At 39.2% G+C, this 23,334-nt stretch overlaps 1 protein-coding gene across 7 annotated transcripts in view; it reads left to right on the forward strand.

The window, feature by feature from the left end:
• ALMS1 (ALMS1 centrosome and basal body associated protein) overlaps positions 1–15,763 on the forward strand; it is a 229,577-nt gene extending 213,814 nt beyond the window's left edge. For 5 of the 7 annotated variants that reach the window (XM_079111389.1, XM_079111393.1, XM_079111391.1 and 2 more), the window contains 7 exons: positions 3,265–3,382; positions 4,689–4,892; positions 5,201–5,442; positions 6,270–6,423; positions 7,343–7,406; positions 12,983–13,082; positions 14,055–15,763. In XM_079111389.1, coding sequence (XP_078967515.1) covers positions 3,265–3,382; positions 4,689–4,892; positions 5,201–5,442; positions 6,270–6,423; positions 7,343–7,406; positions 12,983–13,082; positions 14,055–14,099 — 927 coding nt within the window. In that variant the 3' untranslated portion in view covers positions 14,100–15,763. The other 2 variants (XM_079111394.1, XM_079111390.1) reach the window with 2 other exon arrangements.
• Positions 15,764–23,334: the final 7,571 nt, after the last annotated feature.

Consider the following 23,334-nt stretch of genomic DNA (forward strand, 5'->3'; position numbering starts at 1 on the left):
TTTTGTCTTCATTGTCTGAGGGTCTATCTTCCTAGTGATCTGTTGATGATGCTTTCCATTGAGTTTTTTATTTGGTTTATTGTCTCCTTCATTTCAAGGATTTCCTTTTGTTTTTTTTTTTTTTTTTTTTTTTTTTGAGAATCTCTATCTCTTTGTTGAAATGATCTTTTGCTTCCTGCAGGTGCTCTTTCAGCTATTGGTATTTTCATTCATTGCCTGCATTTGCTCTCTTATCTCATCCTTTGCTTTGTGAATCAATTTAATCATATATAATCTGAAGTCCTTTTCTTACATTTCTTCTTACATACTGTCATTGGATTCTATTACTAAAGAATCTAGATTTGTTTGGATCATTTTCTTCCCTTGTTTTTTCATGTTTTTCATGTATATTCCCCTCTAGCAGTACAGTTCTGGGGTATTGCAGATTTCCCCCTATATAGGCTTATAGTGGCCCTATGGGTTTCCAAAACCCTTTCTTTAAGGGGAGACCAATATTAATAATGCCCAAATCAGACACTATGCAATCCTAGACCAAATAGCCCCTATGGGGACAATAACAAAATTGTCATAATAAACAAAATGAATTCAAATATTATCTTCGGTGAAACAAACAGGTTTGCAATAAGGTCTGCAGTTGCTAATGGAGAACGAAGAGGATGCAGAGGGATGTAGAATGTGGCTGTTAATGGGATAAGAAAAGATTATACAGAATTTCTAGATAATAGAAAGGGTGAAAGTGTAATCAAGAGAAATCGGATGTTAGCATGCAAAAAAGGGAGAAAGAGACTCTGAGGGAACAGGTAAACAGAAGGAAAAGAAAGCAAGAAAAGTAAAGAAATAAAAACTTAAATTTTTTTAAAAAGGAGAAAAAAGAAAATCTACTGTATAACAGTCATATACTAATGAAACCTCCCAGTGTTCAGTAGCCTCATGCATGAGAGGTACCTGACAATGAGCTTCAAGCCTCCAGTAGGCAACTCAGGATGGGATTTGCCCCACCCAAAGCTCAGAGCTATTGCTTCCAGGATTATCCAAGATGGCCACTCTGGCTTTGAAATGTGTTGGCAAATGGGGAGCTGCAGCTCAGGGGTGGACATGGTCAGCTGGAGGTCCTGGAGACAGGATGCAGTTGGTCCAGCAGGGGTCCTGGAGGTCCAGTGTGTTTGGTGTGGTTGTGGGATCCTGGAGGCCGGGTGTAGTCAGTCCGTCTGGGGTCCCGGTGATCGGGCACAGTCAGTTGGTCTGGGGGTCCTGGCGGCAGGGAGCAGTCAGTCGATGTGAGGTCCCCAGAGGCAGGGAGTGATCGGTCGGGCTGAGGGATCCTGGAGTCGGGGCTCAGTCAGTCTGGCCAGGGGTCCTACGGGGCCTTGCTGTTTTCTCAAAATGGCAGCAGCCACGTGTAATCAAACCTGCAGGTACCGTAACAGTGAACTTCCAGGCAGCAGCAGGCATCTGGTGCTCAACTGGCAGTTGGCGATCAGTTTGCTGACTGTTGTCAGAGGATCGGGAGGCGAACCTGGAGCACTGGGTGATGGGTAGGGGTAAGGCAGGTGATGGACAGGCGAGAGGCAGGCAAATGGCGGATGATAGACGCCTGACATTGAGCAGTCTGCTCTCAAAAAAGGCGTTGATATGCTGGCAGACTGCTGGTCATCACAGCAGACAAATGGGTAAACACCAGGGGATCGATAAGCAGCAAAAACTGCCTCATCGAGAAACAGATATCCTCTGCTTGAAACTGGCATTATGGAGCGACAAGGAACGCAGCCTCCCTCTAGTCTGCCATCTTGGATCCCTTTCAGTTATTTTATACACAAAAAGGCAAATACCTACATAGATTTTGTACCTTTTTTTACAAAAATAGCAGTACACTTTGCTTTTTGTACATTAATATCTATCTTGAAGGTCAGTGCATTCCAGCACCTGAAATGCTTTTTCTCTCATTTTTATAGCAGCAGAGAAAATATAGTTTGTCACCTGTCAGCCATATCTTTCCCACTGTCCTTTCTGTATTTATACACTTTTTTTAACATTCTTGTAGTCTCATAGTTTTATATTTGTTTGTATAGCTTATCATATGAATCATTTGTTCTAACACTTCTGTAACTTCAAAAATGAAGATTTTATTCCCTTTTCCAAATGGAGAAACTAGCACAAAGCAATTGTGATTTAAGAGACAACTGGTAAAGGAAAGATCTGAGACTGGCTCAGGTTTTTGGACTCCAGAGCTCTATCCACTGCATCAAAGTTGCTACCATTCTTCCTGCATGATGTGGTGTTCAGGGGTCTAAATTTTATAGGATATCAGTGTCAAACTCATGTTTACAATTTTCATCTTTCTGGAAATCAAACATTTCCTGTCTTCAAATGTTTGCATAGCTCTTTTACTCCAGGATTTTGTTGGAAGTTCCCTGGGCATCTTGGATTATAGTTTATCTGGTCCAAGGGAGCAAATACTCTTCCTCTCCTGACTTGGTCCTCAGTTCACATCTATGAAACTTACTTCAAGTAAAAAAGTCACTTGTCATTTGTTCAAAATATAGATGTCCAAATCCCTCTCCTAGACATTATAATCATTGTTTTGGGTTACCCATTTCCCAGGATATTTTTATCAATGAGCAAGTTTAATAAATCCTGTTTTATTATATTTGTTCAGCTGTATTTTTATTATTATTATTATTTTTTGTCATCCACCAACCTTCCATCATCAACTTCCATCCCTTAACTTGTCCGTTATTATTCTACTTGCTCTGAACATAACTAAAATGGTCTTTGGGGCCTTTTCATGCTTTTCATGCTTCACTCATTCAAGACTTCTCACTGGGGCCTTGCAGCTCTTTGATGTTTGGAGAAGTATCCAAATCTGCTTTATTGGAGAACACTCCCTGCAGTGCCTCAATTTCTTTAGCTCTCCCAGATCTTTTTATCTCACATCAAAATGATATGCAGGTGTCAATTGAGAATTTCATTCTGCAGATGCATCAGGCTAGGTTTGACTCACATCTTCTTCAAGTTTTTTCAAGCCTTGGGAAAACACCCAGCCCCTTTCTCTCTTACCTGTTTTGCAGCACCTTAGGCCCCATCCAACTACAACAGCATTCTCCTCCCTATCATTTGGTAACATGTCTCAAGCTTCCTCCAACTGCATCTCAACAATTTAAATTGGATTCAAAGGAACTTTGGGGAACCAGTAGCCTTGTTTATGTTGTGGGTAACTGTGTCATTGATCATAGATAACTGTAATATAGACTCTTATTTTTCTAGGTGGCAAACCATATGATTTCTTCTGACTCTGTTTCACATGCCAGTAGTTTATTGAGCTTGAATTCTGCTGTATGCAAGGAGGAAAATGTGCACATGTTAAACAAAGGTATACAAGCAGGTAAATCAATTGAATTTAAACTTTTCCATTGAAAAGAAATCTTATGCGGGGCTGGGGTTGTGGCTTAGTGATAGAGTGCTTGCCTAGTATGCGTGAGGCACTGGATTTGATTCTCAGCACCACATATCAATAAATGAATAAAATAAAGGTCTATCAACATCTAAAATAATATTTTAAAAAAAAAAGAAATCTTACGCATATAAGATAGTTAAGCCCACTCATAATTAAGGAAATGAATATTAAAGTTACCTATATAGCCAAATACCATTTTTCACCTATAAATTGCCAAAAAAATTCAAGTTGATGAGCAAGAATGTGTGGAAGGCAGCACCCTCAGCCAGTCTAGTGGGAGTATAAGTTGGTACAACCCATGTGAAAGGCAATTTGGTAATTTCTATCAAAATTACTTTGACCCAGCATTTTTACTTTTGGAATTTAGCCTGTAGAAATACTTGGTTATGTGCAAATTGACAAGAATGACAAGTGTCCAAAGTAAGTATTAACTGCTAGTTATAGCCACAATTTAAAATAAACTGAGAAATCCATCAGTAACTGAATGGTTAAACAAATTATTATACTTCCATATAAAGAAATTCTACATAGAATGTGGAAGCTCTTTCTGTACTAATAATGAAAGATCTTCAGCATACATGATTTAAAAGAAAAATCAAGGTGCAGAACAGTATATAGTATGCCACTATGTGTGTGTGTGTGTGTATATATATATATATATATATATATTTATATATACATATTTTTTTTTTTTAAATAAAGGAGGGAAGAGAATTACTTGAATGTACAAAAGTAATTTTCTGGAATCCTGGAGTTGTGGACAAAGTAAATGAAATACAAAGGAGAAGAAAGATTTCCAGTTTATGCCTTTCTATATCTTTTGATTTTTTTAAAACCAAAGTTCTTATTTAAAAAAAATCCTTTTGGGGGGTTTGTGTGTTTTTTCCTTCTCCTCCCCCTCAAGTCTTCTCTTTACTGCTATCAAACTTCCTTAGCTGGACTGCCAATATGACTGTGCAATTTTACTGTTTTGTTTTTTTTTTTTTTCCCCACTTGGGATTGAAACCAAAATCCCTTACCTATTGAATCCATATTCATTTTTCTTTCTGATTCTGAACTGGCTTAGAAGTTAAAACCCTCTTTCTTTCTCCCTTTCTCTCTGTCCCTTCCTCTGTCTGCATCTCTCTGTTTTTCTTCCTCTTACTCTTCTCCCACATACCCCACAAAAAAGAGGTATACCGTTGAACTAAACCTCAAGAATGCTCACACAGACATCTGTGATCTTTTCCCTCAGGTAGCTTGGAGATTGTACATGGTGACAGAAAATACACTCGTGATGTTGGGGTAACTTTCCCAACTCCAAGCTCTAGCGAGGCTAGATTAGAAGAGGATAGTGATGTGACTTCTTGGTCAGAAGAGAAAGTTGAAGAGAAAATGCCCTTTACCAGTTATCTTGGGGACAAAAAGTTAAAGAAGAACAAGGAGAACTCCTGTGAGGGTAAGGTTCTACTTCCAGGTTTTATAGCAGAAAAAACTGAATTAAACCTGTTGCAATGCTAAGATTCTTTGTTTCTAAATGACTCCATGTTAACTCCACCTGTCCTCAGCCACCATGACAGCAAATTTTCCAAGTATCTGGAACTGCATTTACAGATTCATACCTGCAGTTAAGACAAATTCAAGGGTATCCTGGGGGCCCCTGACAGCTGAGACTGCTGGGAATCTTTATTATACACACAGGTCTTTGACGAGAGCTGGGTGGGGCTATAATTTTTTTTTTTTCCTTTTTAAAAATATTTCCTGTAGGAGTTTCATGGTTTGTTCCTGTGGAAAATCTGAAGACTGGATCTAAGAAGGAAAACTTGCCCAAGTTTTATGGCCCTGGTATCTCCTGGTTTGAACCAATAACCAAAACTAAACCCTGGAGAGAGCCACTACGGGAACAGAACTGGCAAGGACAGCGCACGGAGGGCTGGGGATCACTGGCAGACCCAGCCAGGCATGATGGCCGAGATCTACTGAAGCCATTTGTGAGAGCAACCCTGCAGGTGCAGTGACAAATTACCTTCAGCTATATGTTTAGGAGGAAAGGGCAAGACATGAAGAAGTGATATCTCTAACTTGGCATTCTGAGGTTTAGTCACATGACCCTTTTTCTTCAGCAGGTCTACAGTTTATTCCACTATGGAAGAGCTACCTTACAAATTAATCAAAGGCTGCCTTATTCTTAACCTTCTAAACATTGTATCACCCTTAGGGTCTGGGAACAAGGCAATAGAAGGGAAGATATAGTGGCACTGTTCTTCAGGTTTGTAGCTACCTGCATGTGGAACTCCCAGAGGCCTGATGTTTGTGTTAACATTGTGTTTGTTCCTTTGTTTAGACAATGCCTATTCCTGCTTAACAAGGAATTCAAAAGGCACCAAGTCTTCTCCTTTTCCTCCTCCTTCTCCCCTCCCCATTTTTATGGTGCTGGGGATCAAACCCAGAGACTTGCATATGTTAGGCAAGTATTCTTCCACTGAGCTACAGAACTTTCTTCTTATATGTCCCTTGGGGGGCAGGGTGCTACAGGAATGTTTTTTAATCATATATTTGTTCGAAGAGAAATTTAAAATAGCACAAAGGCTGAGCTCTGCTCCATCAAGATTTGGAAGAGTTGTAATTGCCCCAGTCTTAGTTCTTGGTTTATTCCAAAAGCACTTCTTAGATCCCTTTGATTTATCTGCTGGAGCTCCACCGCAGAGAGTTATCAGGTATTTTCTGAGCATTAGAAACAGTCCCCCGAGAGCTTCTAAGCAGGTGCTGTTTTTCTGGGCACTTGGAAAGCAGACTGCATTATTAATGTGAAGCTGAGGCTTTTTCTCCTTCTTAGGAGGCACTTCACCTTCACAGACCTGACTTCATCTCCCGCTCGGGGGAGCGGATAAAGCGCCTGAAGTTAATAGTCCAGGAGAGGAAGCTGCAGAACATGTTTCAGAGTGAGCGAGATGTGCTATTCAATACCACACAGCCACAGCCTAGGAAAGGTATGCCCTCTTATCATTTTCTTGTCATTGGCTAGGGAAGGCAAAGCTGTTGCTCTGCTGAGGACCCAAATGCCAGGCCACTTAGAAGGACTGGACATGACATTTTGCTTGCTGAGACTCAAATCTCTTTAGTTAGCAGAACTGACCCAACTTAACTTTTAGTACTTCTGTAATCCAAGGAAGCCCAGCTATGCTAGTCCAGTTGCTACATTTCAAAAGGAGAATATTTTTTTTGTTTGTGTGTTTGTTTTTTGTTTTTTAAATAAACCAGCTCTGTGTCCATGGGCAAGTTAATTCCAAAGATATAATTTTTGTTCCTCTGAAGTTGGAGCCAATTCTGACTTGCCCACCTTAGTGTGGTAACAGTGACAATAACAATAATAAACATGTAGCCCTTACATCTTGCCCAGACACTGTTCTGGCATCACCTTTCTAAAGTAGTTACTAGACATATCTCTGTTTCACAGAAAACTGAGGCAAACAGAGAGATTAAGTATTTTGCCCAAGTTCCACACCTAAAAAGTAAAAGAACTAGGATTTGGATGAAGATGGACTGGCTCCAGAGTCTCTTAATAATTATACTAAGTCTAAGATCTCAATAAAATCATATGTGAAAGCTGTGAAAACTATAAATTACTATACAATGCGGTCATCCTAGCCTTATCTATAAACTGGTCAGTTTTTCAGTTACTGCTGTCTGGTCTATAGAACACTACATCTTCAGGGACCTTAGGCTGCTGTCGCAATCACCCTAGTCTAATTCAAGCTTTGACCTTACCTTGCTCATTGCTTGTTGCTTACCAACCTCTACTGCAGCCTCATGTTAGGGCACAAAGTCCAGCATCTCCCTCTGACAGCCCTAGAGTGCCACACCTTATTAAATCACTGTCCACTGAACACTACTTCTTCTCTTGCTTAGTCTTCATGGCTGCCCGGAAGAACAAACCTATTGGAAAGAAGGAAATGATCCAGAGGTCTAAACGGTAAGACCGAAAGGACAAGTGCAATTATGAAAGTAGTATTATACTCAAGTGAAAACATTATGAGAAAGTTGTGAATGTAGCTTCTTACTTGTTGCACACAAAAAAAGAAAAATAGATAACAGATATAGTGTGAATGATTCATATACAAAAGATGTTTTAGGCTCATCTATATTGGAAACCTAGTTAATAAGTAAAGAATTCTGAAATAGAATTAAACATTTATTTGGGGCCTTGCCTTTTATCATAGCAATCTCATTTCTAGAAATTTATTCAATAGAGTGAGAAATAATGGAGTGTTCTTCAAGACATTAAGTTAAGCTTTAAAAAAATCAACTTTTAGAAGCACATGTACACTGATGCCATGGTGGTCTTTAAAAAGAAATATTTGTGATTATCTAGATGTGTATACTTTTATATGCGTAGAATATCTCTGGAAGCTACAAAAAAACTGGTAATAGAGGTTGCCTTTGGGAAAAAGAACTGCGTGGCTAGAGTACAGAGGTAGGAGAGAGAGAAGTTTTTTTTTTTTTTTTTTTTTTTATTGTAAACAAATGGGATACATGTTGTTTCTCTGCTTGTACATGGCATAAAGGCATACCATTTGTGTAATCATAAATTTACATAGAGTAATGTTGTTTGATTCATTCTGTTATTTTTTCCCTTCCCCCCACCCCAGAGAGAGAAGTTTTTCACCTCCTTATACTTGTTAAATCTTGTGCCATTTCAGGCATTAACCACCTATTAATTAATTAATTAATTTGAGATAGGCATATATTGATCATGAGAATGTCATGCAAAACTAGGATAACTAGGTTAAAGTGTAACCACACTTCAAGGGCTTTGTTGGAGGTTTGCTTTAATAAAAGTTTTGTAGTTGGCACAGTGCTTCTGAAGTAATGGTTCCTGATAGCAGCTTATCCTGTATAATTGAAGCGTCTCTCTTGACATCTTGTTTATTAAATAAATTAAGAAATAAGTATTTTAAAATTTTTAATACACTATGAATAGATAAAATCCACATCAGGTTCCTCAATTTTTAGGGGTATAAAGGATCCCTAAGTCCACAAAATTTGAGAACCATTGCTTTATTCTCACTCTCACAAAATTCAATTAGGGTAAATTATACAGGGTTTCTTGTGTGGCAGTTAATTACACTCTCTCATCTCATTAAGAGAAGTCCTTGCTATAAGAGACTGTGAAGCTTTCCTACAGGGACATAGGCAAGGCATCTGTAAGATACTGATTTTTTTTTTTTTTTTTTTGGTACTGTGGATTGAACTCAGGTGCTTAACTACTGAGCCAAATCCTTAGCCCTTTATATATTTTATTTTAAGACAGGGTCTCACTTGCTGAGGCTGGTTTTGAACTTGCAGTCTTCCTGCTCAGCCTCTTGAGTTGCTGGGTACACCACCCAGCACCTCCACAAATGGCCTTGATTCTTTCTATCATAAATATACTTACAGGAGTGGGTTTGGTCCATATCTTCTGGAGAGAGACTCAAGTTTTTTGTTTTTTTTGGTTTTTGTTTTTAAATATTTTTTAGTTGTAGATGGACACAATACCATTTATTTATTTATTTATTTATTTATTTATTTATTTATGTATGTATGTATTTTTTTATATATATATATATATATATATATATATATATATATATATATATATATATATATGGTGCTAAGGATCGAACCCAGTGCCTCACGTGTGCCAGGCCAGCACTCTACCAATGAGCCACAACCCCAACTGAGACTCAAGTTTTAAAGGGATAGATTTTCATCATTCACTTTTATTTCTTGTGTGGCCCCCTTTCAAGGAAGCGATTCACTGCCGTCTGAGAATCATAGAGTTAAATGGGCAGAGGAGGAGGTAACCCTGCAAGTTGGGGTCTGAGTTGGGGTTGGAGTGAAGATTTCTGGTTCCCCATCTGCTCCTTCTTCTCCTGCATCCCCTCAAGGGATTGGGTCTCTAGCATTCATGTTATTCATCATTTTTCCTCATTGCCTGTCTCTGCCAAAGATGTATAAAAGTCCTGGTGAGAAGAAAGATTTAGAGAAGAGAAAACTGAACTCTTCTATCTGGAAGTGTTTCTTCCATTCTGTCCCTCAAGAAAAACAACATTATGCCTTCCCTGATCTGTTTCCCACAGAGCCTCTGCTTCATTTTCAATTTTTTTTTTTCAGTTAATAGAAATATTTGGGAACTATTTTTTTAAAAAAAATAGAAAGAAGAAAACAAAGAGTTCTTCCCTCTAAACACTAACACTACTCCTGTTTCTGGAGAGAGGAGTAGGGGTTTTGCAGAGACCTGTATAATGCATGCTTTTTTTATTAAATTTTTTTGCTTTAATAAGTTATACATGACAGTAGAATGCACTTTGATACATCATATATAATGAAGTATAATTTCTCATTCTGGTTTTACATGATGTAGAATCCCACAGGTCATATAGTTATATATGTACACAGGGTAATAATGTCTGATTCATTCTACTATCCTTCCTATCCCCCTACTCCTGCTCTCCCTTCAGTTCCCTCTACCTAATCTAAAGTAACTCTATTCTTCCCTAGCCTCCCCACATTGTAAATTAGCATCTGCATATCAGACAAAACATTTGGTTTTTGTTTTTTTGGGATTGGCTTATTTTGCTTAGCATGATATTCTCTAGCTCCATCTTTTTACTGGCAAATGCCATAAGCCATAATTTCATTTTTCTGTAAGGCTGAGTAATATTCTAAAATATTTATTTATATATATATCACATTTTTTTATCCATTAATCTGTTGAAGGGCACCTAGGTTAGTTCCATACTTTAGCTATTGTGAATTGAGCTGCTATAAACATTGATATGGTTGTATCACTGTAATATGCTGATTTTAAGTCCTTTAGGTATTAACCAAGAAGTGGGATAGCTGGGTCAAATGGTGGTTCCATTTCAAGTTTTCTGAGGAATCTCCAAACTACTTTTATAATGCTTGCACCAATTTGCAGTCCCACCAGCAATGTATGAATGTACCTTTTTCCCCACATCCTCCCCAACATTTATTGTTGTTTGTATTCTTGTTCATAGCCACTCTGACTGGGGTGAGATGAAATCTTAGAGTAGTTTTGATTTGCGTTTCTGTAATTGCTAAAGATGTTGAATGTTTTCTTTCTTTCTTTCTTTCTTTCTTTCTTTCTTTCTTTCTTTCTTTCTTTCTTTCAGGAAACTTCAAAACTCCACTTTATGTAACAGATAGAATAACCAGACAGAAAATTAATAAGAAACAGCAGACATAAACAACATTATAACCTCACAGATATAAAATTTTTCACCCAATAGCAGAATACATATTCTTCTCAAATGCACATAAATATATTTTCTTATATTTGTTGATCGATTGTATTTCTTCTTCTGTGAAGTATCTGTTCAGTTCCTTAGACCATTTATTAATTGGGTTATTTGGTTTTTTTGGTGTTTTTTTCGGTTTTTTATGTGTTCTGGAGATTAACGTTATACTTGAGGTGCGTGTGGTAAAGATTTTCTCCCATTCTGTAGGCTCTTCACATTATTGATTATTTCTTTTGCTGAGGAAGCTTTTTAGTTTGAATTCACACCATTTATTGATTCTTGATTTTACTTCTTGTGCTTTGGGAGTCTTGTTAAGGAAGTCAGATCAACTAGGGATGGTAGGAACATAACCTCAACATCATGAAAGCTATATATGCTAAACCCAAGGCTAACATCATTCTAAATGGAGAGAAAATTGAGGACATTTCCTCTAAAAACTGCAACAAGACAAGGATGAACTCTTTCACCACTTCTATTCAACATAGTCCTGGAAACTCTGGCCAGAGCAATTAGACAGGAGAAAGAAATTAAATGTATACAAATAGGAAAAGAAGAACTCAAACAATCTGCTGAGGACATGATTTGATATTTAGAAGAGCCAAAAAATTCCACAAAGAAAACTTCTAAAACTCATAAATGAATTAAGCAAAGTAGCAGGTTATAAAATCAATACCCATAAATCAAACATGTACCTATACATCAGTGACGAATCTACTGAAAGAGAAATTAGAAAAACTACCCCATTAACAGTAGCTTCAAAAAAATAAAATAAAATACTTGGGAATCAATATAACAAAAGAGGTAAAAGACCCCTACAATGAAAACTACAGAACACTAAAGCAAGAAATTGAAGAAGACCTTAGAAGATGGAAAGGCCTCCCTTCTTGGATAGGCAGAATTAATATTGTTAAAATGGCCAAACTATCAAAAGCATTATACAGATTTAATGCAATTCCGATTTAAATTCCTATGGCATTCTTCATGGACCTAGAAAAAGCAATCATGAAATTCATTTGGAAAAATAAAAAACCCAGAATAACCAAAGCAATCCTTAGCAAGAAGAGTGAAGCAGGAGGCATCAAATACCAGACCTTAAACTATACTGCAGAGCCATAATAACAAAATTGACATGGTATTGGCACCAAAACAGACCCGTAGACCTATGGTACAAAATAGAAGACATAGAGACAAATCCACAAATGCAGTTACCTCATACTAGACAAATGCGCCAAAAACATTTACTGGAGAAAAGATAACCTATTCAATAACACATCCTTTTTTTCCCAGGTTGTTCCTCCTACTGTATACACAGGTTTTTTTCCTACTCTATCTTATTCAGCATTTTATTGTGAACATTTTCTATGTCATTAAAAATTCTTTTTTATAATCATTTGTTCTATTTAGTTATACATGACAGCAGAATGCATTTTGATTAAAACATCTTTTTTTATGCTTCGTAATATTGTTCTGTTATCTTCCATGTTCTGTTGATCTGTTCTTTTTTTTACATTTAGATTTTTTTTTCAATGTATTTATGAAATGCACATTTGATTGTGTTCCTCCAAACTGCAAATCAGTGGCACCCAATCCCACAAAGGATAGAACCTAATTTTTCACATACTACAAGACCCTCCACAGCCCTCATGCCACCTGCTTCCCACCTATTCCTTGGCATTGCTCTTCATGTAGCCCTGACTCCATTCTTACCAGTACCCATTTCCCCTGACAGGATACCCTTCCTCCCTTCTTTCTTTCTGCTTCTAATTATTCTTCAAGATCCATCTAAAATCTAATCTCCTCTCCGAATCCTTCCCTGACAAGATTCCATAAAGTCATTTTCTTTTTCTCCTGTAACTCTGTGGCATTTTGTAGATATAAATATTACTTTTATTTCCCATTATTTTCCTTCTATTTAAAAATACAGTAGTAATACTGTTTGTTACCTTATATTGAAACATTTTTGCATGTAGAATGGAAAACAGAAATTTACCCTCCCTCCTTTTATCCCATTCTTTTCCCAGATATGATTACTGTTAGCAAGGTTTTTATCATGTTTTTATCTGTCTCTTCTGGATTGTGACCACCTCAGGCCAAGGTTCTCTGTCAAATGTCTAACAGGAAGCTGGGTGTGCAACAGCAACTGAATGTCTGGAGGGCAGTAGAACTTAGGGTGGTGCGGTAAGAGATCATGTGCCTCTGTCCTGGTAACCTCGGTGCTTTCTGTCTTTCCATTGGTACCATTCCTAAGGATTTATGAGCAGCTTCCAGAAGTACAGAAAAAGAGAGAAGAGGAAAAGAGGAAATTGGAATATAAGTCCTACCGACTGCGAGCTCAGCTATATAAAATGGTCAGTTGAGTCAATACTCTTAACTAGAGTGGGATCAATTAGGCTTCTCTGGGGAGAGAGAAATGGAAAGAAATAGTCTGACTTATTTGGGCATTCAGTTAGAATTAACCGCATTTGACAAGTGGAGTGTACAGTTCTAGTGCTGAAATTTCAGACATATGGCACCTGTGATTAGGTGTCATATCAGGTTTAGTTCTTTGGCCTGTCATATAGCACATTTTCCATGCTTTTGAAATGAAACCAAATTTTACATATAGGATGCAATGTAGATATTATGGTGGAAATGTCCAAAACATCAAAATTGTCCCAATCTCAGTGATTTTATACCTGTAGTAGTGTTTTATACACTGGAACATGTCTAAATGTAGCCTAAGAGATGTCAGTGTGGGGTGGTTAGAGGCCATAGGCCCAGTGGAGTCAGTGGTGCTGCAAATCCAAGAACCTCATAGGAGTCTTGCTACCAGTTAGTTAGTTCTCTGAGAAACCAAACTGGCCACTGGGCCTGAAGGGCCATGTCCTTTACTGTCCTTTCTTCCCTCCCAACCCCTTCACTACACCTCCCAGGACTATGAAAGTCAGAAACCAAAAGATCAGATCATACCAAACTTGTGTGGGGCTGAACTGTCTCTGGAGCATGCCCATAGCCTGATTGACTGCCTCAGAAGGGAGTTCCCTGGCACTGTAGGGCCTGGCTGTAGGGCCTGGCTAGTGTGTCAGCATTGCAGAACTGGGCCCCTAACTGTCATTGTGTACTGGGAACTGACTGACTGGTTAGTCTATCAGGATCATCTTTCCTAAACACTTCAGCAAGTATTTTTGTCTAATTGGCACAGTTTCTATGGTTGAGTAATGTAAACAAGGTTTGGGTAGAACCCCATGATCTCTTCAGCAATGTGGCTTAAGTGAGGAGTGGCCACTGCCTCTGATGGTGAGAGTACCTGACTTCCTTTCTGCCTTTCTTTTCTTCCACAGAAAGTGACCAATCGACTTTTGGGGAGAAAAGTTCCCTGGGACTGACACAAGATTATTTTCCTCAGAGCCTTGGAATTATATCTTATGGACCCGAAGAAGTATAATCCTTGCTTTTATAGGACTGGTTTAATAAAGCTTATTCTTTGGCTGTGTGTAACTTAGAAATAGTAGCTTCTCAAGTCTGGGGCAGAGTAGCAGTTAGAATGACAGATGGTTTGGGAGCAATCCTTTCCTTTCTCCATAGAGGCCTTGCCCACAGAGTTGTGCATTACAATGATATTATCTCTTAAATTTTAGCCAAGAGTGACAGTCCCTTTTTATATGTGTTTTTATACTTTTAGAAAATAAATAACTTTGATTGACTTCTAGTAAAGCAAACAGCAGCAGATCATTTCTTTCCCATCTGGAGAGGAGCAGGGAACTGGGCAATGTCTGCCTGAAATGTCTAAACTCATCAATGGAGGGAAATGAACTATTAGAATGAAATGTGTCATGTCTTTTTGGAAACACAGCTTGGGGTGGTAAGAGCTCTGTGGTAGACTTTGTGGAGTTATCTGATTAGGGTATCCACTGGGTGCACTAAAACTCTTCGCAGCCTCCCTCCACCTACTCCAGGGTTTGGCTTTGGAGGCTAGGAAAGAAAGGCCACCAGCCACCTTTGGTGAGTTTTCCGCCACTCATCCTCTTGTTTGCAGGACTGAAATCTCAGACCATTCATCACCATACATGAAACCAAGATAAGTTGATAAAAAGATAATGTTTAAAGCACTTAACCCAGTGCTTGAATCAAAGTGTAGCAGAAATTTCCCCCTATGGCCTGGAATTACAACCAAGTCCCAAAGTTGAAGGAGAAGGGTGCTGAGCAACCTCACTATAAGTGTGACAAACCCCTAGCATTAGGAGCATTCAGGGCCAGTGGCCTCCCCAGAAGGCTTCCTAGGGGCCATAACAAAGAGTGGCTACTGCACCCAAGCACAATGCAGAGCTTTCAGTTTGTGCCACTTAGGCTCCTGCCTGAACTCCAGAAGTAGTCAAGAATAGGAGGCAGAACCAAGAATGTCTTTCCTTTCTTGCTGAGCAAGGTAATGAAATATTTTGCACAACCTGTAAAACGAGAGGGTTAATGCCTCTAAACCCCCTTTCAGCAGCCATCAGGCTGCTCTTCTCCCTCCAGAAGCCACCACACCCAGCCCCTACATCAGGACCTTTCTGTGCAAATGTGCCCAGGCCTGGCAGGACTTTGAGCCTCTCCTTTGTTTTTGTTCTTACACAGGTGTTAGAAGTCCAGGCCAAGGCTGAACACTACCCAGGTCCTGAGTTATGGTTGGATTCACATTTGAGGAGCTTCTTCCTAGACCTGGTTCACACTGAACTTGAAAGCCTATGCCCTCTCTCCTCCTGGAGGTTGAACTCCAGCCAACTCAGCAACTCTCTCCTGAGGGCAGCTTCTTTTCACCCAGAGCACAGACCTCCATTGACCACCAGCACATGCAGTTTGGGGTGAGGGCACTTATGACAGAGGCAGAGTGTTTTACTGTATTGCCCATCTGTTTTGTGTATCCCAGATGATTTCCTGGCCAGTTAGTTAAGCCAAACTGAACCATTAACGTGGTCTACATCTTTACCTGTTTGGGAATTGGGTGATTTTAATTTAAAATTTTAGTTTTATTTTTACTAGCTCTGAAGCCTTCCCCTCTCCTGATATTTCACTAAATGTTCTTGGAATTGGGAGTTTTACCAAAGTAAAACTACCATTTAGAGCCTCTAGGGGGCACTCTTGGCTTGTAGCCCCAGCCTTTGCCCCTTTGTAACTCCTCACGGTTGAGAGCCTCATCTAAGGAAACTCCACCACTCACCAACAGGGAGGTCATTTTCTAAATCTGATCATAACTTAGATTAGAGATACAAGATATATAGATGTGGAATCCTAATTTTCTTGATCTGAACATCCCTAGCCTATCTGTTCCTCTCCTACCTTTCAGAGAGCCACGGTTGACCCAGAAATACTCGGAAGCCTAAGCCATCCTCCTTTAGGCATTAGGTTAAAATCTCTGCATGTGTGTGTGTGTGTGCACGTGTGTGTGTGTGTGTGTGTGCGCACACGCATTTCTCTGTTCTTGGGCCTGTTTCCTCCGATGCTGGTAGCTTTACTTTGGTTATGGTAGTGAAATCCAAGACTCCACTCTGAACTTAGAGAAACAGAGCTGTCTTCACAGTTCAACTTCCTAGACTTGCTGCATGTAGTTTGCGGTCCAAAGTTCCAACATGTTCCAAAGGAGGTATGGCTAAATTTACAGATTATTGCAGTTCCTGACCCTGTCTCATCACAGTGTGATCCAGCCTCACCATTGCTCCCCACACAAGAGCCTAACATTGGAATCCAAGTGCAGAATCTCAGCTATGAGGCAGATGGCACTAGACTGAAAAATACTCAGCTTTGTTTCATGAGACAGGGCCAACTGAGAAAAGTTGGGAATGCTCTGAAGCCATCTCCTGATAGGCATCAACACCAGAGCCCAGAAAATAACTAGGAGTAGGAAACTCATAGCTATGAAGTTTGTTGGGGCTTTTTGTTGTCTTTTCTTTGTTTTTGTTTTTGTTTTCTTCATGAATTTTCCACTTAATAGTAAGCTCCTCGGAGGCAACAATTGTGACTGTCTTATTTCCCTTGATGAGCTTGAGCACAGTGCATAGTACATGGTTGGCTCAATAAGAATGTGTGGAGCTGAGAGTGGTGGCACACACCTGTAATCCCAGTGACTTGGGAGGCTAAGGCAGGAGTATTGCAAGTTTTAGGCCAGCCTTAGCAACTTAGCAAGGCGCTAAACAACTTAGCAAGACCAGTCTCAAAAAGAAAAGAAAAAAGAGCTAGGGATGTAGCTCAGTGGTAAAACACCCCTCAGTTCAATTTTTTTTAAAAAAGATGTAGAATCATGCAGAGAGGGTGATCAGTCCAATTAGAAGCCAGAGGCTCTGGACAAAACCAGGGAGATTTAATTGATAAATTGTCTGAGACATCTGAATGTTAATAAGAGACATTTAGGCATCTGACAGAGTTTGATGTTGACAGATATGTAAAAAACAGTACAACAAAAAGATCATTATCAATGTTAAGGGTTATGATACAAGGCCAAAATTTGCAGGAAAGAATAAGTATAGTTTTACTGTGTAGCTTAGCTTAAAATAAACACAGATACTGGTGTGGCACAATTGGCAATCTGATTCTATTGGGAAGCTGGAGTATGGAAACTGCATATGCTTGCTGATTTGTCCTCCATCTCTGGAGCAACTAGGCAAAACACAAGCCACAACCAACTGAATAGTCAAGGAGCCACATAAACCCAATAAAGAAGAACAGGTAAGTACTTACAGGGAATGGGTATAGTGACATGTGCCTGTTATCTCAGTTACTTTGGATGCTAAGGTAGGAGGATTGCAAGGCCAGCCTCAACCACTTGGCAAGACCCTGTCTCAAAATTGAAATTAATAATAAAAAGAGACTGGGGATGTACCTCAGTGGTAGTGTTCCTGGGTTCAGGGAGTGTAGGGGGCTGCTTTTTCATACAACAGATCCATAGGCCACTGACTCTTTATGTACATATATAATTTGGTAAAAACAAACTAAAGGCAGAAAACTAAAAAGGTGAAAGACAAGAACATTAACATTTTTAGGAGAAAATGTGGAAGAGTGAGAACTTAATCAACCCTAAAGAAAAAGACTAGCTCTCTTGCTTTTCTCTACCCCGACTCACTTTCTTCTCCTCCTCGCTTTTCTACTCTCTAGCACTCGCCCTTTCTCTTTCCCTTTCTTTTCCTCTCATTTTCTCTCTTACCCTGCAGGGAGACACTCTTTGCTTAATAAACCCTCTTATGTGAAAAAAGAAAGAAAGAAAGAAAAAGACTGATAAATTTGGATAGATAAGATGCAAAATTTTTATGAAAAGACAAGGCCCAAAATAGGAAAAGGTAATTATAGTGATGTTGGACAGATGAGGCTGGACAGCTGAGGAATTTTCAGGAAGCTGGTTTATTTTAACTGCAGTGGTCCAGAGGAACTAAAGCCTAGAAATCTCAGGACCCCAAGTCTGGAAATTCTTTTAGATTTATACTCAGTGGGGTGGTTACATGACAGTGGATGGTACGTAAGTTACTCTTTGTCCCATATTCTTAGGCTAGACAGAGGTTTACAAATTTTTACCAAGAAAACAGTATCTTTTGTATAGCAACAAGCTTGAGGCAGTATCACCTTTTGTGTGCAAACCAGGCATTTACAAGAAAGGAAACTTCAACCTACACTGAGCTCTCTGCAGAAATCCTGCCGACATTCTTTGTAAAAATCTTTCTGACAAGAAGAGAATCTTAACTATGGTGGGGAGTCTCTGGAGTAGCTTAATTATGGTGTGTGTGGGGGGTGGGGGGTAACCTGGTTTGCATCAATAGCACATGTAACCCAACAAAGAATTTTTATCCAGAATATATAAAGAACTTTTATGAGTCTAATCTGTAAGGAAATGGGCTAAATCAAAACAGGCGCAGACAGTTTCACAGAACAAACACATCTAGACCATTAGCATGAAAACTGCTTGACTTAGTTACAGAGAGGCACATTATGAGCAGAATAAAAATACCTTGTCATACTCAGTGGATTGGCAAAGATATTTAACTCTGATATTCCTAAGTGTTGGCAAGGATGTGGGTCAAGTGGTGTTCACCAGTTAAAGAAATTTGCCTTCCCTCTACAATTGAGAAATTCTAAATATGAACTCTGAAAAAATGTGTACATCACTAATCCACAAAGGAAGCAACATCTTCACAGAGAACTGGAAACAACTCAGATGTCTTTTCACAAAATAATAGATAAGTGACAAGTGGTATATTCACACAAAAGAAGAGAAAAAGCAAAAGTCACACACGTAAATCTTAGACTCTCGGAACTGTTGAATAGAAAGAAGCAAACTACAGAATACATTATATAATGCATCATTGTAAAGTTGGAGAGCAAGGCAAGGTAAACATGGTGCTTAGGGACAGGTGATCCCAGGTGGTTTTAGGATAGGCAGATTTAAAATAACAAAATAGTGTTTTCAGCTTAAGGGAGATGGGATTGGGGAAGATACAGTTGGCTTAAAGTTTTCTCCAGAAAACTGATGGCTTTCTAGCTCTTCAGTCAGTTGATAGGTTCATGGGTGTTCATTTTATTATGCATAACTATGTAAAATATTAGTGCATCAGATGTTTTCTAATCAAAGTAGACGGATTATTAAACATTCATAATATGATTTCTAACTTGTGAACAATGCTATGAATATCAGGATTCAAATTTATTTGTCCCTCACTGCCCTTTTTAATTCATTTTTGATTGCTGCATTATAACTGTACATAATAATGGGATTTATGATGCTATATTCTTACATATACTACATAATATGATCAATCATTTCTGGTACCTTCCCTTTTCCTCCTCTTTCTTCCCTTTCCCTTCCCTCTCCCATTGACCTACTTTCTGGCTGCCCTTTTTAAGCCCACTCAGCAGGGTGGGATTCCTTCTTTATGCTAAAGATGAGAAAACAGGTAATCTGACTGTTCTGATCACTTTTAGGTGATTATACATTCTATAGTGCTCACTTTTCGTTGAAAACTCAGTCTCCACTCAATAAATGAAAGCATAATAACCCAAACTCACAACCTGGGTTTGAGCTCAAGTCTTCTCTCTTCCCCAGCAGGGCCTTGCCATGCACTATCTCAGGGAGCCCAGTGCTCTCTGTCCTGGTCTGGTACCTCCTGCCTTAACCACCCCATCCTGTCTGTGTTTCATATATAAATCTGCATGTGTCTGTGTGGGACTGAAGCTGACTGGCTCATCCCCTCTCCCCAGCAGTTCATTTTATCAAGCTGACTCTCTCAGGTGTTCTCATGGTTTTTCTGAGGCCCCCACCTGGAATGTACCCTAACTCTGGTGGCACAGGTGATATATTTTTTTCTTTCTGCTTCTCACCCTCCCCCAACTTCATTCCCAGCAGTTGCTTCACCAACAGAGTCTTCTTGACCAGTCTCTTGCATGAACATGTGTGTCCTGCATCCAGTCTTCAGAAAACATTCCTGTATCCTCTGGCCAGGCTAATTGGAGAGTTAGGGCTGACCCTAAGACCACAGCTCAGCTAGGCTGCCACACCTGTTCTTTGGGTTCCTGGGGCTTGAGTTAACCCCAGTCCACTGAACTTTGGCTGCTGGGACTGATATCAAGTGCAAAGGCCTGCATCCAGATCTGAAGCCATGTGCACTTACAATTTCTTCTGAAATGTACCTTGCCATAGTAAATAAGTTACCAGCTTAGTCCAGTCCAGTGTGTTTTTCCTGAGAACCATACCCGCCCTCCTGAGGAGAGGGGTAGGCAACCTATGAACTGGACTTGAGTTTGGAATTCTGGATAGCATCCACAGAAGAGCTGCCAGATTTAGCAAATAAAGATTCAGGACTCCCAGTTAAGTTTGAATTTCAGATAAACAACAAAATGTTTTTTTTAATTGCAAGTCTGCCCTAAGCTCTGTTGGAGCCATAATTATCCTCAAAGAATTATTCTTGATTTGTGTGACATTAAAGTGTATGGGACATCCTGTATTTTACCTGGCAACCCTGGTACAGGTATTAGAGGGCAGACCAAGCTGAAGCCAGCAGCAACAAAGACCATATAGGGGTAGCAAAAATAGAGCTTGCCAATTACTTGTGTACTAGAGAAATACCATGCATGGTGAAAGGAGAGAAGAGACCCCAAATCCTTGTGTTGCACCTGGAAACAGTATCCGGTCAATCCAAGAGGAAGAGGTTTTAATGCCTGGAAAGGATTTTAAATTTGTGTTTCTTGATTCATCTAGATTTCTTTGGAAAGTCAGTTTTCAAGGGGTTGGAAGATCCAGTAAAGAGCATCAGACAGACAACCTCAGAGAGTCGGAGGGCAGGCGTTAGTCCTTCACAGCAGAGGATCCTGCGAGCACAGCAAAGAAAAAAACTCCAAAATAAAATGATGTTTAAGAGTGTAAATAAACAGGTTAAAAATCAAATGATATCCAAATATTTTAAGGGCATTGACAATTGAAAATAAAAGAATTAGATAAACCTAAAAGGACAAATATTATATAATTCCATTTACATGAGATGCCTAAAATAGTCAAATTCATAGAGACAAGTAGAATCAAGGTTGCCAGGGATTGGAGAGAGTGGGAAATGCGAAGTTAGTGTTGAATGGGTATGGAGTTTCTTTTTGAAATGATAAAAATGTTTTGGACAAGACAGGGGTGATGGTCACACAATGTGGATGTACTCAATGCCACTGAATTATATAATTTTTAAACAACAATTAAAATGGTAAGTTTTGTATTTTATATATATAGTCTCAATAAACAAAACATAATGAAAGGAATTACAACTATTAGAAATAAAAATTTAAAATATCAAGAACTTTGTAAAATGAATAGCTTGGAATTGAAAGACCTAACTTAAGATATTTAAAATAGCAATAAGGCTGGGCACAGTGACTCACACCTGTAACCCCAGCAACCTGGGAATCTGAGGCAGGGGGATCATAAGTTTGAGCAACTTAGACCCTATCTCAAAATTTAAAAAATAAAAAAGGTCTGGGGATATAGCTCCGTGATAAAGTGCCTTTGGGTTCAATCACAAGTACAAAAAAAAACAAAAAAGCAGTAATATACCAACAGAAGACAAAAATTAAAAGGCATGATTTTTTAAAAATAAAAGAAGCTGGGAATTTATAAATTTATCTTACTATACAATAAAGGGAGGAGAAAATGCAGAGTCAGAAAACCTAAAAGAACATAAATTAAGCTAAAACAAAAAAGACAAATCGCATAGTGTCAACATGAGTTCAAAGTAAAAATTATCTGAAAGGAAAAGAAGACAGCAATTTTAAAATGAAAAGGGGAGGGAAGGAGATGTGTAAGACAGTCAGGGGTCACTGCGTGACTTCCAGGCAATGCGTACAGCAGTGTGGGAGTGTGGAGCAGCATACTGTGTCCCCTACCCAGCCAGGTCACCTCTCTGGCTCTTCATTTTCCCCTGCCCAGTCTGGAGTTCCTCATACCCAACTAGAGTTCAAGTTCAGAGATGCCCAGCTTACCCAACATCATCAACTGCTTCGAAGGCAAAGTCATTCATGTCTTCAGTGGCTGAGGGAAGAAGACCCCCATTTTGCACCCAAGAGACCTCCTTCTCTTCCCCTTTTACCTCTCAGAAAACCCATGGTGTGAGTTCCCCTGGCACCAATCTTCTTGCCAAGGTTCACTCTCCTGAGTCACAGAATTCTATTAGAATCAGGTCTCTGTCCCAGTATCCAATCAGGATGCTCTGCCTTCCTGGCTCCTAGCCCTATAGCCAAGGGGATGCTCACATGTCCCAGAGGGTACTTTTCTGCCTCATTTGGCAGCTGCTTAAAGCAACGTGTCGCTCCCCAATTTACAACCCACTAAGATGTCCCAGACGGGACATATTGGCTGGACAGAGGAACTTACAGGTGCTGCCATCTCTCTGCTGTGTTCCCTCTCTAACCTGACAGAACATTAGGTAACTGGCCCACAGTTGCCCTGTTTAATTCCTCTAATGTAAAGTAGATTGTTCACTTCACCATTTGGTCCAGTCAGTGAGGCTAGTTTTAAAACTCCAGTTGGCCACCTGGTCACATGTCTATATTTTCTGCACAGTTATTCCTAAAATGGACTTCTTATAACAATCCCCACATTAGCACATTTTAAATTAGTTGTCCACAACATACGAATCTAAACACTTTCACGATTTTATTTGTAAGGTAACCAACTGGTTTGTAATAAATGCAAAAAGTAACTCCTCCCAATGACTCCTCAATTTAAAATTCAATCTCTATCTTAAGCGTTTTCTTTTTCCTGGATTTAACAATACATTTTCCTTTTTGAAAAGCAAATGAATTCTTATCAAACAGTGGAAACAATCAGTGTCTCATCAAATATGAATGGATAAATAAATGTGTATAAATACAATGGAATAATACTCAGCCTTTAAAAATGAAGGAAATTCTGATACTATGACATGAATGAACCTCTACAACATGCTAAATGAGAGAAGCCAGACATAAAAGGACACATATTATATGGTTCCACGTACTTGAGATACCTGGACCAGGCATATTCGTAAAGACAGAAAGCAGAACAGAGGTCACCAGGGACTGGAGGATGGAGAAATTGGGAAATTACTGCCTACTGGGCAGTTTCTGTTTGGGATGATGAAAAATAGA

The sequence above is a fragment of the Sciurus vulgaris genome (assembly GCF_902686455.1).
Source record: "Sciurus vulgaris genome assembly, chromosome: 14".
Lineage (NCBI taxonomy): Eukaryota > Metazoa > Chordata > Mammalia > Rodentia > Sciuridae > Sciurus > Sciurus vulgaris.